This window comes from Conger conger, chromosome 11 (assembly GCF_963514075.1).
Source record: "Conger conger chromosome 11, fConCon1.1, whole genome shotgun sequence".
Taxonomy (NCBI): domain Eukaryota; kingdom Metazoa; phylum Chordata; class Actinopteri; order Anguilliformes; family Congridae; genus Conger; species Conger conger.
Genome location: NC_083770.1, coordinates 42,897,166 through 42,914,006, shown reverse-complemented (window position 1 = coordinate 42,914,006; position 16,841 = coordinate 42,897,166). Strand labels below are relative to the sequence as shown.

Here is a 16,841-nt window from a genome sequence, read left to right as displayed (position 1 = left end):
TTGCTGTGTGTTACATGTAGTTATTTGTAAAGTGTGTTATATGTACCTGGCTCTTGCAGTCTCAGATCAAATGACTGATCAAGTCAGCGATGTTGAACTACTTTGCTGGAATGCACCTCAGCAGGTGCTGTGAGCATGAATGGGTGAGATCAATGAATTCAGGATGAGTCTGCAACTGTCCACTCAGTCATGTTTTGCATGCGGTGGTTGGGACCATAGTTTTTCCCTCACATTTATTGTAATGTAATGTCCATTCCTTTGTATTAATTCTTTGTAAGGACACCTGTTGCACCGCTAATAAATGCAAAATCACTTTCCATTCGGAATTGACACCTGGTTATTTAGGGTTTGTGATATTTAACTCAAGTTCTTTTCAGGGATTTCCATCCGGTTGAAAAAAAAATGGAGTGTCACACGTAGCCTTTTAACTGAGTGTTTTTCTTTATTGCTTTGAAAAAGACAGCTGGCACATTACAGGCATGCTATGGAGGTGCAGGGCAGTGCAGTTCATAGTAAGGAGTATATTTATCTTCTTACTGTTTCTTCTACCCCACAATTATTATTATTATTATTTTATATAATTTGGGCTACAGCAACAGTATTCAAGAATGATGGTGAATTTCACAGCTTTGGTCTTTAGATAAGGTTTCCCAGGATAATTCAGCTTGTTCCCCACTTGGCCCACTCTCTGTTCTCACAGCAAAACCTACAAAGTACCGGAAAGAACTAGGATAGTAAAGTAATGCTAATTAGTAGTGATATACACTGCTTTTAAAGACGGGGGGTTTGAATTGTGGAACAGCAGGGGGGGGGTTAACCTGAACCCCCACTGCCCAGGAGGAGGTCGGAGATGGTGATGGTTCACACCTCCAGCTCGGCCAAGGCACGTTGCAGCGGGTCAGTGCTCCAGTAATCGTCCTCCCAGCCCAGGAACCAGCCTGTGAAGGTTGGTGGCTCAGATCCTTGCTTGGTCATTGTGACTGGTGTGTTGGCGTCCCGGCCACAGGGGTCAGATTTGATGTACTGGTCAGCTATGAGAGGGAGGGGATACATTTGTAGACTGGTAAAGAAAACTTTTTTTTGAAGTTAAATCCTCAAACACAGGTATATAATATAAGGTATCCTGGAGGTCGGTTTATTCTCAGCAGCAGACCCCTTACTGAACTGTGACACGAAACCTGAAAACACAACAGCGCCATCTGGTGGTGGAGACAACATTGCAACAGAGTTTGAGAACGAAAGACTGACATCAGTTGGGAAACTGGATATTTTCTGTCAGAACCTTTGCTATTAGGTGAGCTATTAAAACCAAATCAGCTTTTTTCCAAATTTGAAATGATTAGCCAGCTACAGTTTAATATTGTGAAGCTGAGCGACACAGCAGTCCACTCATTTTAAAAAATTTAAACCTGGTTCTAAATGCCATTGTGTGGTTGCTATATGGTTCGTATTGTATCGTACTGTGCTCAGATGCAGCAAAAACCCATTTGGCAAATTTCCTGAGTAGTTCTTTAATAAGACGGCAAGTAATATGGTTTACCTGAACTTATTCTGGGGTGGAAAAAGATAAAATTGCCCTTTGCTTACCTGAGGCCTTGACTGCACCCTTCTCCTCATCATTTGCTTCTTTCCCAGTCCATACAAACAGCTGGAGTAATGTAAATGAGATGTGTAAATTACTTTTAATCTCTCAAACTTGGCATCTACAAAAGTCAGCATTCACATGGGGCCCAAGGACCAAGAGAACCTATTTCTATGACGAGGGTAGGAAGTCGTTGCATGGCACCAACAAACTTTAAATTATTTTGCCCTTTATGTTTTACTGCCAATACTCACCTCATCCCAGGTGTCCAAGATCATGATGTCATCAGTGGCCAGGTCATCTTGGGTCATATCCCCAGGTACCTCTTCGATCTAAAAGATCCTTCGAAGGTTATTTGGTGCAAGACAACAGGCCAATTGCTGTACATGTAGGACCATTGTCTGTCGAAAATGCCATTTACTATAGGACTTTACAAAGCAAAAGACAAATAACTTAAACCCTTTGCTACTAGGCCTGAGACCATGAAATGTAAACATTTACCTAAAATGTTCATTAATACTTGCTTATTTATACTTGAGTGCAGTGAAGGGGAGTTCAGACTGCAATGCTTGCTAAGGTATTTGTTTTCAAAATGTGTCCAGACCAGAGTAACTCCTTAGCAACCTCTCAACAGGAAAAACAGTGAACGAATTTGGTTTAGGCAAAATAGATGCACCGATGAATGAAACATCGGATGGTGCCACTGAAGGAGGCGGGACTCACTTTGAACCGCCCCGTCTTGTTGGAGCAGGCAAAGAGTCTGGGAGGGTGGGCATTCATTTTGTCCTTCAGCCTGATGGAGGTGCAGTAGTCAGCCTTTCCTCCCAAGGCCTCCCAAAAATCATCTACACACACAGACGCACACAGAGTAGGTATGCAAAAACAGTCGCCATTTTCAAATCACAACTGAAAATACATCTATATTGGCGTTCCCTCCCACTGACCTCAGTCTTTTAATACATGTCAATTTATTTTTTTATCCGTTTCTCCTTGCTCATCAGTATTTGTGTGCTCAGTTTTATTGGTACTTGTGTACTGTTTAATCGGTATTTGTGTGTTCAGTTTTATCAGTATTTCTGTGTTCAGTTTTATCAGTATTTGTGTGCTCAGTTTTATTGGTACTTGTCTACTCAGTTTAATCGGTATTTGTGTGCTCATGCTCATTTACTATTCAATTCCATTCTTGTTAACACTGTCTATTTAATAAGTTTTCATGGCCGACATGCTCCTAATGCTTTTGTCTCTTTTAGTCTTATTTTACCCCTTGACTTGCATAGTGTGTTTTAAACTGAAATAAACTCAACACAATACATTCACTTTCTCTCCTAATTGGGCCGCACAGGTATTGGAAACTGTTGTTTATTGAAAACTACAGATTTCAGGATCTATTTGGCTCATACAGCAGTATTATGCTTTGAAAGAGGAATTTAGACATTAGAATCTGCAAACTGTAGGAGCAAGAACCGGTACAAATAAGACTCATCAAAACATAGTGAAATTAAAACGAAGCTCAACATTATTACGGCTGTCATGCCTGGGCACTACTCACAGCCTAACATAAGTAAATGCAATACATGAAATGGTCATTTGGAAGTGTGAACCTTCCAGTTCCAGTCGTAATCAAACACCCTGTACTCTGCTTTAATTACGGTCAACATTAAATAATTCACTGTGCCAAATGAGAATGACGCAGAATTGCTACACGCACCCGATGAGTGTTCACATGTGCAAATATGAACTTTTTTCACATATTCCAACTCCCAGAACTCAATGATTCATTTCTAGTCTCTTCAGTTCCTCCCCACTAATTAATTGCCTGGGAAGGGCTGAATTCCCATTTGGAGAGGGGAAAATGTTACATATGTGCCTCAGATATGCTGGCAACAATGAGCATGTGTTGGCAGGCCTAAAGTCTTGTTAATTTTACGACTGGCACATTCCTTGTACATTGTGCAAGACTGTACCTTGATTAACTCTAACACTACACTCCTCTGCCTACCTTCAAACTAGCATCTCTTTCACGTACTTAACACTTGTGCCTTCATCTTCGAGCGCTTTTCTGTTGCACTGGTCTCATAGCTCTTGTAATCATGCCTCACTTTTGGAATGACTTTACCGACTTGGGCGGCCTGTAGCGTAGTGGTTAAGGTAAATGACTGGGACACGCAAGGTCAGTGGTTCTAATCCCGGTGTAGCCACAATAAGATCCGCACAGCCGTTGGGCCCTTGAGCAAGGCCCTTAACCCTGCATTGCTCCAGGGGGGGATTGTCTCCTGCTTAGTCTAATCAACTGTACGTCGCTCTGGATAAGAGCGTCTGCCAAATGCCAATAATGTAATGTAATAATGACTTAGCCAACTGTGTGCTTACTGTGTGAACTAGAATGAATGTTCATTGCAATAGATAACTGATCATTTATGAGAATTGTACCTCACGTAAAGAATAAAGTCGTTGTACCAACGACCTTCAGTATGTACGTACTGTATGTCACTTTGGTAAAAGCATCTGCCAAAAAAAAAAAAAGAAATTCAATGGCAATGTTTCCTGAACCACATAGAACTGCCATCTGCTGTCAACCACAAACTTGTGATCGGTGAGTCGCGTAACATGACAGCGGCACTTGAATGAAGGCTTCCTTTGTACTACTCTGTGGTGCTGCGGTGTGGGATTTTCCAGTCTTACCGGTCTCTCCGCCCTCAGGGAGCTCGGACGTGCACACGGCCAGGATCTCACAGAGCTGCTTGGCCCCGCACTTCTCCGCTTCACTGGAGCCCTGCCCCAGCCACATGAAGGCCGCCGCCGGGGTCACCAGGACAAACACGTCGTTGGAGTTCAGCTCGGAGGCGCTGGCATCCACCTTTGTGGGGGGACGATGGCGACGTCAAGACAGACAACGTCGGCCTTCATACGCCAGACTTTGAACGGGAGCCATAAGGGGCTATCAGTCACTGGCTCGTGTTGGCCAATCAAGACCTACCAAGTCCAATGAACTGCGGGTTGCTTTGGATAAAAACGTGAGCTAAATAAAAAAAAAAAGAATTCTAACGATTAGTCTCACTGACCTCAACGGCGCGTGAGCCCCCAGCGGAGTTGGTCCGCAGCTGGAAAAGTCGCGTTTTGGCTGGCTCGGTTTGGCCCCCGTCCCTGGATGTCCCATTCTTGTGCACCACCATGGGCCGACCCCCGAACAGGCTCATGAGCTGGGCTGGTTCCTCCCCCTGCACCACCCGCACCTGAAGCACAGCAAACCGGAGAGCGATACAACCATCTCACCTGCCCTCAGAATCCAGGCCACGGCCGACACCTTCGCCAGGACAGACGTGACCATTCAAAGCTGTTAACTGGCCATTTGCAATATATGTGCCATTACGGCGTGGACCCTTGCAATATTCTTCAGCATGGGTGTTATTGCACTCTTCTCCACGAGGGGACAGAAATGTACACAACGGCATTGAGCAAAGTGGCCGTTATGTTGAAAATATGCACTTATCGCCAAATCACTGTTATTGTTGTGGCTGGACTTCAGACGCCATGACACACACTACCAGACTATCTACTCTTTCCAGGTATATTTTGACAAATATACCTGGAATGACAGAAAGGCAGTGGGAACAAAGAAAAAGAATAGAGGAGTATAACCAGTTTAAAAAGGACAACAAGCAGTGAGCAGAGAAGCTGGAAGATGCATTTGTATTAGCATGCAGTGTGTTTTGTGCATGAGACCCATTAATGTGTTCGAGAACTGACTGGATTCTTGTGTGTAATGCACCAGAATCACTTCTCTTGCCATTTGCACTCAAGCCAATTACTGCTTTTAACAGCACACAAGCTAGACAGGCAAAGGTACAATTAAATAAACGGCACCATCGAGGTGCGTGCCTGTAGTCCTCAACTGCCCTCCCCTCCTTAATACCTGGACAGGTGTCCCTCCCAGCTCTCCATCCAGCACGGTAGCCAAGATGGCCGACGCCGCAGTCTCATCCTGGGATGAATTCTTTCCCTGCCTGCAAAAGAAGAAGCTTCATTTCACACACCCCCTGTCATTCACACAACATTCAGCAGCATCAGGCAATTCTACCCAGGCTTTCCTACAGAGAGGCATGCGAGTACAGACTGCTGTGTAAAAAATATGTTCAGTGTGCGTGCACAGCCACACCCCTTACCACATGTAGATGATTTGTCCGCTCTTAGCACCGTGCTGGTAGTTGTACAGAATGAGGTAACTGTCTCCCCCATAGAACTGCCCATAGGTGGAGCGATCCACAGCCACCTTGTCTCCACCCTCGATACGCCAGATCTGTCGGGACAGACGAACAGGCACTGTGAGCAAAACCCCTAATAGAGTTAAAAGTTTGGGAACCACCCGTCTTATTCGCTCGATACATTTTTCTTTGCCCTCGACAGCACCCCGAGGGCATACGGCCACGTTTTGCTCGATGTTACTACCGGAGAGAACTCCGTTCTACCCTGTAAACTGACCCCAGGGCGCTGTTGAGGGCAACAAAAAAAAATACAGCTTATCATTATATTCACGGCAAACCGCCGACTCGCCTGCTTCTCGCCCCTCCCATCGTCCAGCAGTCGGTGCTGGGCGGCCATGGCCCTGCTCCCGTGCAGAGTGGAGGCGTCGAAGGGCACCTGCTCGATGCTGGCGATGCTGCCGCTCACGTAGCACTGGCCCAGCCCCTCAGTCTGGTCCACGTCGCGCCACAGCTTGAAGAACTGCTTGAACAGGGCCGTCTCGCCCGACTCGGGCAGGACGTGGACCTGGGTGTGCTTCGGGTAATGCATGTTGTCTATGAACTTCTGTGCCGCGGTCAGCGCTGCCCTCCTCTCCTCCGTGTTGGCGTCTTTGCCTGTTTATCGCAAAGAAATTGCAGAGCATCAGGAAGAGCAAAACCACTTGGACAGGCAGGTCAAATAAGGCAAGTTTAGATTTACTAGTTTTACTCGTGAACGTTTGAACACGACAATGTTCCTGACTAAGAAACAGGTTTATGAAGAAAACCTAGCCTCAAAAGAAGTCCAATTTGCTTGCATTTTTATGTATTAAAGGTCCGGGCAATACAGTGCTGAAACACTTTTGTTTTTATTTCATTGTTTTTAATTAGTTGGGGCCCCACCCATGGCAGATACACGGATATTTACTGCATTTACTGGTTTTATCATTATTTTTTACTTTATGACTTTCTTGATTGGAGTAACACCCATTTGACCCTGTGCTGACCATACCTGAGAGCCTAGCCCACATGACCTGATATTGAGCTTCCCTGAGAACCACACTGACCTTTCCAGACGAAGATTCGGCCATTGGAGCCGTCATCGAGGATGAAGCAGTCACTGGACTCCAGATCACTCTGGGCGAAGGGGCTTTTTTCGGCTACAGCGGTGGTATCCATGTCCCCAGTAGCATTGGAAATCTAAATACAGAGGAAAGAGAACAACCGCTGTAGCATTACCGCTAAAGCGCATTCCCCTTCCGTGAAATGTCCAATTACACAAATAATAATACAAAATAAAATAAAACATGAAAGTAAGATTAAATAATGGTATCATAAGTAATAGTATATAAAAATAAATCATAACAATCTAAGTAAATCATAATCAAAATTAGTATTCGGAGTAAAAAGGTACATTTAAAGGTACAATAGATAAGATTTTTGTGTTAAAACATTGTTACAATACCATTGTAAATCCCTTCCTATCATTGAAAAAGGCTCACTGACATGTTGATTCACCCTCTGCCTGTGTTTATAGTCCTTTAATACGAAATAACCATCATGATAAAGCTATGTTTTTTAATGCCAACTGTACATAATATTCCTTGGAAGAACATCTGATAATTTTTGGTCCACATTTAAATTCAAATAAATCTCTAGGTATAATCTGCACAATTTTGTGACTTAAGAAAAAGAATGCCACCATAAACCGTCATCATTTTTTCAGCGATGAGGGTTGTCAGAAATCCCCCTGAGACCCCCCTGTGGCCTTTGGCATGATTACTTGATCAAGTGATTCTGGGTCTGATTTCTCTTCTCACTATTTATATTATTATACTGTTATATTGACATGTGTATAAAAACAGGTACCTAAACCTTGGCATATTTGACAAGAGTTTCTATGACAAATATTTCATAGAATGTGACTTTTGCCAACTCTCGAATCCACATAGAATTTTTTCCCGAAGGCTAAAGATGCCCGTTGCCTTAAGTTGCATTATACAATATGTGTATGCTACATGTATGCTCTGTTCATTCTCTTCATACACGGCTGCAGTCTTGTACCTTGTACAACTTTGCACTCTCCTTGTTTTGTATATCAGCTTTGACGTCTTCGACGTGAGCCTCAGGCAAATCCGGCTTTGCTCCCAAAATCTGGACAAAATGCACACAAGGTTTTTTTTTACTTACATTTTTACTGTTCTCTTTTGTCACAAAGAGGGAAACGTTTTTTTTTTTTTTTTATAACTACGTTTCCTCTCAAAACATCCCCCACGCTTTCATACTCGCATAACTTTAAATTAACAAAGGTACAAAATGAGAGAAAGTTTGTGAGTAAAAGGTCATCCCATCTCACCTCCAGCATCTCCTCTGGCTCGTCCCCCTCATCACACATGCGAACTCTGGCCCGCCCGCCTCGTTCATTGTCCCGGATTGCCTTGGCTAACTTTGTGGCCTTCAGCCTCTCGTAGCCATTGCACTGGCAGCCAAACCACTCGAAAATGTCCTGTCATGTGTTTGGAAATGAGAGCAAACCATGCATATGATACCTCCACTCATCCGCTTCTTTCAGCCAATCAGATTTTCATTTTATTTTTTATGAATCCACTTTGATTCATATATTTTTTTTTATCATCTACTCATTTTTCACAGACCACAAAGCAGTTGGGGGAATTCAATTTCTGAAAAACCCTAAAAATCATAGTACCGTAATTGTTTTATCTTTTTTAGATACCAAATATGATATTCTATATGATATACAGTACAAGTCAAAAGTTTGGACACACCTTGCCCTTTTCTGCTTATTCTGATTGATGACAAACAGAGGAAATAAGACATCAAACAATTCACATGTGAATTTACATACCTCAGACCCTTGATGACTAAAAACCATATAATCCACAAATGTGTTCCATTCTGTATCACCATAATTTACAGCTGAAAATCCCAGCCCCCAATTTCCATAGAGATCCAATTAAATGCAAAGTGGTTTTAGTATCGCTTGAGATTTGGTGATGTTGATAGATTTCATGGCATACAAATATATGCAACCAAATACAAAACATGACTATTTAATTTGACTTTATGTTCATTTGTCTCAAACATTGAAATGTATAAAAAGTGTTGTAATTGCTACATGGTAAAAACGTATAAATGTATAAGAATACTCTTTAATAAAAGCTGAGAATCTTCGTATTGACCGCATGTGAATTGTTTCATGAAACGGATCAAATAAAACTGATCAGAAAAATAAGAAAAAAGGCTCCAAAATGTGTCCAAACTTGACTGGTACTGTATAGAAAATCAACCATACAGTAATCTGTGGTTTGTGACAGAGACTCATCCTCACTCGTGTTTAGCACCCAAATAGAACATTATTGTCACCTCAGGGTACATTTGGCAAATGTGTTCCCTAAAGAACAAAAACGTACCGCCACCATACCTTTATTTAATTATTTTGAGTATAGCTGCTGTTAGGTTGTGCAGTCACAGGGTCCGGGGACATCAGGTCCCCTTTTAGACATTTAACCCCCCCCCCCCCCCCCCAAATGCCACAGACTCACGTTGCCCAGGTCAAGGATGAAGCAGTCTCCCTGGTTGAAACTGTCCCAGGTCAGAGGCCTCTCAGTTCCCCTGACAACACGCCGACCCTGCACCTGCAGTAGGCGCTTTATGTCCACCTCATTGGTGACAACTTGTCTGAAGCCTGAAGCCACGCCCCCACTCTAAGACAATAGAGGGTAATGGGGGAGAAAAAAATTAGTACATTTGCACTTATTTCATATGAGAGATGATCTGCTGATTGCGCTGAATTCTCCTCACCATGTACTTCATCCCACTCTTGAAGTAGCCAAGAAATTCTTTTGTCTCATAGCCTTGCACTTCACGATGTTGGACGGGTTTACCACCCAAGTATTCATCCATTTGAGATGTAAGTATGGCAGCTACTCCCTGCTCAACAGTGGCAGAGGTTTCACCTGGAATACAGGAGGGAGGGGTCTTCAACGAAAACGGAAGGAGAACGCACAATATTGCTTTGTTACCAATTCACTTCACCAAATATTTAGTTGGGCTTTTTTTCTATTCTTATTGAGAATTTTTAAAAATTGATGTCAGAAGACAATCATGTGTCATACAGGAAACACATGAAAATTAGTTTGTGCCGTGTTGTAAAAAAAAGTATTTGCCCCCTTCATGATTTCCTCGATTGCTCATCACAAATTATTCCATTGATTTAATAATAAAAAAAAAGTATTAAACACTCATATGTGAAAAAGTAATTGAGGGCAATTTTTCATGTGGGTGATACGGGTTTTCTACAAAAAAATTTTTTTATAGGTGTTTAATTACTTAAATGTATTACTTAATTTGTGTGCCTCGCAGAGATACTAAACTGAGTTTGCCTTGAACTGTTAGCCCATGTGACTGAGCCCTTACCCAGCCAGAAGTGCAGGTTATACTGCAGTCTCCCAGATCTCTGTTTGATGGTTTTGAGGACCATGTAGGCATCCCCCATATAGAACCCTCCATACAGTTCCTTTGGGACTGGCACCAGCTCCTTGTTCTCAATCCTCCACACTTGGAGACCTGGCTTCTTGCCAGCCTGCTCAAACTCTGGATGGTGTTCCATGCTTGCTGGAGGAAGACACACATTGTTTGTCATACAGAGAACAAGCCTCGACATTCCATTAAATAGGACCAGAAATTAGTTCTCTTTTAAGTCCCCCATTTCAATGTTAGAAACAAATTAACATTGTCAAATAAAACAGTCATGTTTTGTATTTGGTTGCCTATCCTTTGCATGCCATGACTTCCTATCAGCATCTGGGTATCTTACAAGCTGGATGTCCTACAAGCAATAAAATAAAACCATAAAGCATTTGAATGGATTCCTATGGGAATTGCAGGGTGGGACTAGATTCAGCTGTAATTATGTCGATTTAGTATGGAACACATTTGCGGTCTTGATGGTTTGAGGCTCATCCAAGACCTTGGACCCTTAATGACTTAAAGCCTTTTAGCCAACAAATGTGTTCCATCCTGTATTCGCGTATTTTGCATATGCAAAGAGTTTTAGTATGGCGTGTGTCATGTACGGTGCAGAGAACCCAGACGCAGACCACAGGATAATCCAAAATCGTAGTTTTAATGTTCAGTAGTCAAAAGCCAAGCGATCCAGTACACAGCCAAAAACGAAAAGCAAAAGAATGGTTGAACAAGCAAGAGGTCAAAATCCAGAAGATCACAGGGCGAAGGTACAGAAGGGCAAAAACAAACTCGTAATCAAAAACACAAAGCGAAAACGTCGAAAAAACCAGAAAATCAGAAGTGGAAACAAAACAAGAGGGCAAGGCAGGTACGGGAGTCAAGGCAAAGCGGTGTCTATCAAGACTCTCACTAATAAGGCTTACACAAAATCGGCACTTACTATGATCAACGTTCCGACAAAGAAGCATACTGAGAATGGGGTTTAAATACAAGAGGGAAGGTGACAATCTAGGCGGGGCAGATAAAAAGGTGGGCTAAACAAACAGACAACAGGTGGGGAAACATAATAGGGTAATAATATAATAACGGGAGGGAGACGAAAACGCGGACTGGATGCACGAAACAAAACATGTAAAACATACGGCTCCGGATTAGGGAGTAGACGTTTGCATAGTTTGAAGACGTAGTGATGGTTAGAGACAGGTGCGAACACTTCGCTGAAACTAAACGAGTAATCAGGGATAGCATAGGGAGGCGGAGCTACAGAACAGTGCAGAAATACTAAGAGATTGCGTTAGTGAGTTAGTTACGTGAATATTTCTAAACTACCCAATAAAAGTGATTGTTAGTTAGTGAGTTAGTTAGACAGACAGTAAGTGTATTAATCGGATTAGTACTGTACAAAACCTAGATTAGTAGTAGTTAGTAAGAATCGTGCTTTACAACATTTAACTACCAAGAAAAAGCAGGAAGTAAGAATCGCGAGTTTTAGAATAAATGTTGAAAACACGAAAACTTCTGTAACCACCCGAATAGTGGGACACGCAGACAGGGGAGTGACTAGACTGGTAAACATTCAGACGCAGACATAACAGGGGAGGGATATAGAGAACTGTCATGGAAAACATAAACCAGGTAACTATGATAAATGAATAATAAACAAGAATAAACATGAAAACATACAGAACAAATACAGAAACATTACAGCTTGTAGGACAACCTGAAATGAAGATATCCAGAACGTGATGATGTTGACGCGTCAGACATGGAGTGGTAGTGTATATGCATCTCTTCAGCTGTTGTCTCCATGACTGCTAGTATTGCAGTACATGCATTCTGTTTATTGCGTTTAAGTGCAATTGATCCATTTTGAAACAGTGTTTTGTCTGCTTAAACAGTCCTTTCTCTCATAATTACGTTATTGTTGAAAGAAATGTGGATACATCAATGGGGAACATTGGTCACATAATATTGGAATTCATCTGGATTTCTGTTTGAGAATCCTATGACTGTGCTTCTTTTTTTCTTAAGGTCAGTTAAGTATGGTCAGGGTCAAACAATGTTTAATTTTATTTTTTCTAATTTGTGAATCCCAATGTGGCTGATTTTCAAATGCTGAACCTCATAAATTCACCTAATGTACTGCAACTGCAGTAAGGCAGCCTACAACCTGCCACCTGCCACCCGGTGGAAGAGACTTGCTGTCTCAAAGGCACTGAATCTTTTATGAATCACAATAATACATCTTTACATCAATAATACATGATCACAGAATGTGATCCCTTACAAACAGAGGCTGTCTTGCATTGCTTTACATATGTGCAGGCAACACCTCTTGCACACCCCCTCCCCCCACCCCCGCCGCTCACCTAGTCGAATCTCACTGCAGATAAAGTTTCAGGAAGGATTAGCAAAAGAAATAAGACAAGTGGGTGTCCACGGAGAACTTTAGGCAATTAGGTTTTATTCCTCATTTTTATATCAAATCCACAGTCAATGAAATTCCCTCCTGCATTGGTGTCAAACCCTAAAAGTTTAACTTACTTTGGAATAGCAAAACATTTTTGCAAAAGCTGAAAATCAAAAGATCAGATCAGTATTGTTTAGTTTATTAGTCTTCTGCTGTAGCCCATCCACTTCAAGGTCCGATGTGATGTGTTCAGAGATGCTCTTCTGCATATCATTGTTATAACGCAGGGTTACTTGAGTTACTGTCATCTTCCTGTCACCTTGAACCATTCTAACAAAGAGATCAGCCATTTCTGAGATACATTTCTCAAACCACCAAAATGGCACCAAAAATCATTCCACGATCAAAGTCTTGTAAATCAATTTTTTTCCCCCTTCTGACATTTGGTCTGAAAAACCTCTTGACCACGTCTGCATGCTTTTGTGCATTTAGTTGCTGCCAGATTGTTGCAGTGAATTATCTTTTTACTTTTACCCACCCTAATTCAATGCTGTACAACACCAGTTGGTCTTAACAAGAGGCTTAGTAAGTCCCCACCCCTTAACTGCCCTGAGGCAGAATTCCATGTTTCAGGTGTTCATTCCAAAGGTGTGGTCTCGTGCAATGAGCCAATAGGCAACACATGTAACCTTATGCAACCTACAGACAAGAGGGTCAATGAGTTCTCTGTTCCTGATGTAACTGGCACCACATAAGGCTGTGCTCCTCATATATTTAAATATCGTCTCTGACTGCTTCGCTGTAAGGCTTTGCTTCCCGTAGGCTCTGAGGTGGGTGGGGTCTGCTTCCACCGTTTCAGTCAGCAGACTCCACAATGTGACAAAAGCCAGCACATTCAGATCCCTGGCCGAAAAAGTGCTCTTGGCATCGATTCAGTTTGAGATGCTTAATTGTTACAAATACATTTTGTTATGTATGTAAATGCATTGTTTGCAATCTAAGTAATGTAACGTCAGTCTCTTACTCTCAGTGTTACGTCCTCATCTGGTGTAAACTCTGAGCATGGCTCCCAGGGCTCCACACCCTGATGCACAAACAAGAGCTCAGGCAGGAAATGTCAACTCAACTAGACCTTCGCCTAATACAGAGCGTGAAAAACCTGCTCGTGCCATTTTCTCCTCCCTGACAAGTAAAGCACTGTTTCGCTAACCCCACCAGCAGCAGATCAAAGTTAGTCAGTTGTTTCCTCCAAAAAAAATAAAAAAATTAAAGCGGGGACCGCCAGGCAGGGCTGATCCAGGATCATTAACCTAACTGTTGCTGGATGGAGGCTGGAAGTAAAACCTGTTCGACAGAAACAGGCTGCAGTAATGTATAATTATTATGCGTTACACCACTTGTAAGGTAAAGTTGTTGCTGTGAAAGCTGCTACTATTACTAGGAACGGCACAATGACACCATATCGATTTCTGTTTCATTGCAGGCTCTTCTGATGCCATGACCAGACAGCATTTAAAAGAAAGGCTATAGCAGCACCACTCCTCCCCAATCACTTCATGCCATGCTAAAGAAAATGGCGGTGAGCTGGTTCCATTTTGGGTGATTTCAAAATAACTTTGCATTTGCATTGCAACTGGAAGTTGTAACAATTTCAGAGTAATTTTACTCATCATCTTGGGGAAAAAAACAAATCACCCAAACTTCTCAAAAGGTTGCATTTGCACACAGAGCCTAGCCATCGGTCTCTTGGCCTACTTATGTTAGCAGTACTCCATATCAGATAGAAGCAGGCATCAAATCTCACAGACTCTTTCACCAGATTCCATTCCTAAAGTTTAGACCAGTGTTTTTTCTTGTGGTACATTTGTGCAACATGTTGACACACTAAAATGTGAACACCATTTACTGTGTTAGAACAGTGAAGTTACATGAAACAAACTGCCATCATGCCCCAGACTCAAAGATTCAGAACCAGAGAACTGTGGATGCTTGTATCTCTCAGGAGGAGAAACATTATGGACCAGTACACTAAACACGTGCCTTAAGGTGGTAGATTGGCCAATAACAGTGAAACCATCATCACCGATCAATAAACAACAAAATATACACTCACTGAGCACTGCTAATCTCACTGGGATTTTCACCTTTTCAGGTATGCATATCTCATATATATCATTTGTGTACCAGATCCATGCTCATGTAGATTTGTTTCTTCAATAAATGAATAGCAGTTAGTAAAAACTCTATTGTTGACATAACTTTTCTGATGAAATTGCACCACTATGAAGCAGAAACCACATTAGCTGAAAGTGTGTGGTAGTTTTATTATTGAAGTAAACAGAGTAAACACTCTAAGCAGTGCGTGGCATGACATGCGAAGGGGGTGTGATGCAATCATCTGAGGGTTACACCCATCTGTGAAAGAATCCTTTATAGGACAGGTAAAAACAGGTTTTGCTATGTGTTCCATATCAACCATTGTGTTACACAGGGAGCGGAAATAATAACCAAATTATGAATCATTCTATGTTGGTTAAATATCAAAGAAGTTTTCTTTTTAGAAAGAAAAACATTTTTTCTTTCTAACATCTGTTGGTGACATTAACTTTCCATGTCTCAAATGTGTGTACAAACCCTGAAAAGTCATTAACATAATGCAATTTTTTAAAATTGCGCAGCTTTTTACAACAGTGATCAAATGTGCATTGACAAAACTGACAGTTGAATTCATGCCTTGTTCCAGTCCTATTTCACACCAGCAGACGCATTTACCTACACTTTCCAATAAATCCAGAACGTATTTGGCTCAGCTTGCAAAAGGTAAACGCAATATTTAAAACAAAGTAGCACAGAATTTACTCCGCCCATTGGCAACTGAATTAGTGAATCTGAACGATTATAGATATGGTGATGAGTTTACTTGATTAAACTATATTATCCTTCAAGACAACATGAAGCACATAGTGATAAGATCTAGTCCAGCTAGATGGGATGCATTTTCCTGACGTTACTCCTGCATAGAATAGGTAGGCTATCATTAGCTATTGTGCCGCATATAACGCTCGGCAATGTGGACTGCTTTTGGAAGCGATTGGCATTAATAATAACGTGCAGAGAGAAAATGTGAAATAATTCGAATCAGAGATTTCGTGGTTACCTGGTTGAGAGATTCGATGACTTCGAGGTCCTATCAGAAAGGAGGAACTGCCTTGGATCGGTCGACGCGAGAGCTTAAATGTGTTATCCGCCTGTGCACCGGGACTCCACCCTACCTACAGGATCGGATGGACAGACTTCAAAGTGCATGTGAAGAGAGTACGAAATCGAGTATTTTGATCCCTCCCTTTGTTGATCTTGGTGCTGGTTCCCTGTACCACCTACCCAAGCAGTCAATCGATGATTTGCTTAGTTTGTCTTGTCATTATCTAGCAAATGGTTATTTTCAGTGACTAGATGTCCACATTGTCATCAATTAGGGAGCTATTGACTTACCTTTGTCTTTAATTTCATTTGTTGTACAGGTAGCAGTGAAATTGTACTTCCCTCTAGGGTCTTTCAGCGCACTTATCCCTGGTTATGGGTATGCACTTTGTTGTACGTCGCTCTGGATAAGAGCGTCTGCTAAATGCCATTAATGTAATGTAATGTAACATCAACCGTCAGAATGGGGGAAAGAATGTGCATACAGGGGTCCCCCCTATACGAACCACTGGCCTACTGTCTGCAACGGGGGTGCACAACAAGGGCCAATCTGCTTCAGGGTTTTGTGCTAAATTCTGTTCTCAATTATTTAACTAACTCAATATCTTGGTCTGACATTGATATAAGCACCACCTACACAGACTACTAGTGTATGCTAAGATTTTACAGTGCTTAAATGCATGAGTGAACCAGTGTAGTTTGTAGAGCTTCCAGATAATTAAAATTAAGGTAACTGATTGAAACAAATGCCGGCACACAGAACAGCCCTCCAGGACAGGAGCAGGACATCCTATTGTTCTGTTCGAACATTGCACATTTTGAATAACCTAAATGATCCTATGTCAAATATTTTCCCCAGTTTGTGGCTGTTGTGTTATGTAATGTTTTTTTCTGCATGGATTAGTCCTATCTCAGCTTTGTTTTCAGGCTGTTATCCGAG

General features: G+C 42.0%; 1 protein-coding gene across 2 annotated transcripts; it reads right to left on the bottom strand.

Annotated features, from left to right (window-relative positions):
* Positions 1–422: 422 nt before the first annotated feature.
* LOC133140337 (gelsolin-like) lies at positions 423–15,998 on the bottom strand. 2 transcript variants are annotated; one of them, XM_061260211.1, is made up of 16 exons: positions 15,858–15,998; positions 10,240–10,437; positions 9,625–9,779; positions 9,366–9,527; positions 8,159–8,308; positions 7,867–7,956; positions 6,870–7,002; positions 6,134–6,438; positions 5,746–5,879; positions 5,496–5,586; positions 4,645–4,815; positions 4,265–4,439; positions 2,306–2,427; positions 1,837–1,914; positions 1,588–1,648; positions 423–1,031 (listed from the first exon to the last, which is right to left on the bottom strand). In XM_061260211.1, exons 2-16 carry the CDS (start codon positions 10,430–10,432, stop codon positions 862–864), a joined length of 2,190 nt encoding a protein of 729 aa, XP_061116195.1. In that variant the 5' UTR covers positions 10,433–10,437; positions 15,858–15,998; the 3' UTR covers positions 423–861. The 2 variants fall into 2 exon arrangements, with proteins under 2 accessions (XP_061116195.1, XP_061116194.1); XM_061260210.1 differs by lacking the exon at positions 15,858–15,998 and adding an exon at positions 11,231–11,265.
* Positions 15,999–16,841: the final 843 nt, after the last annotated feature.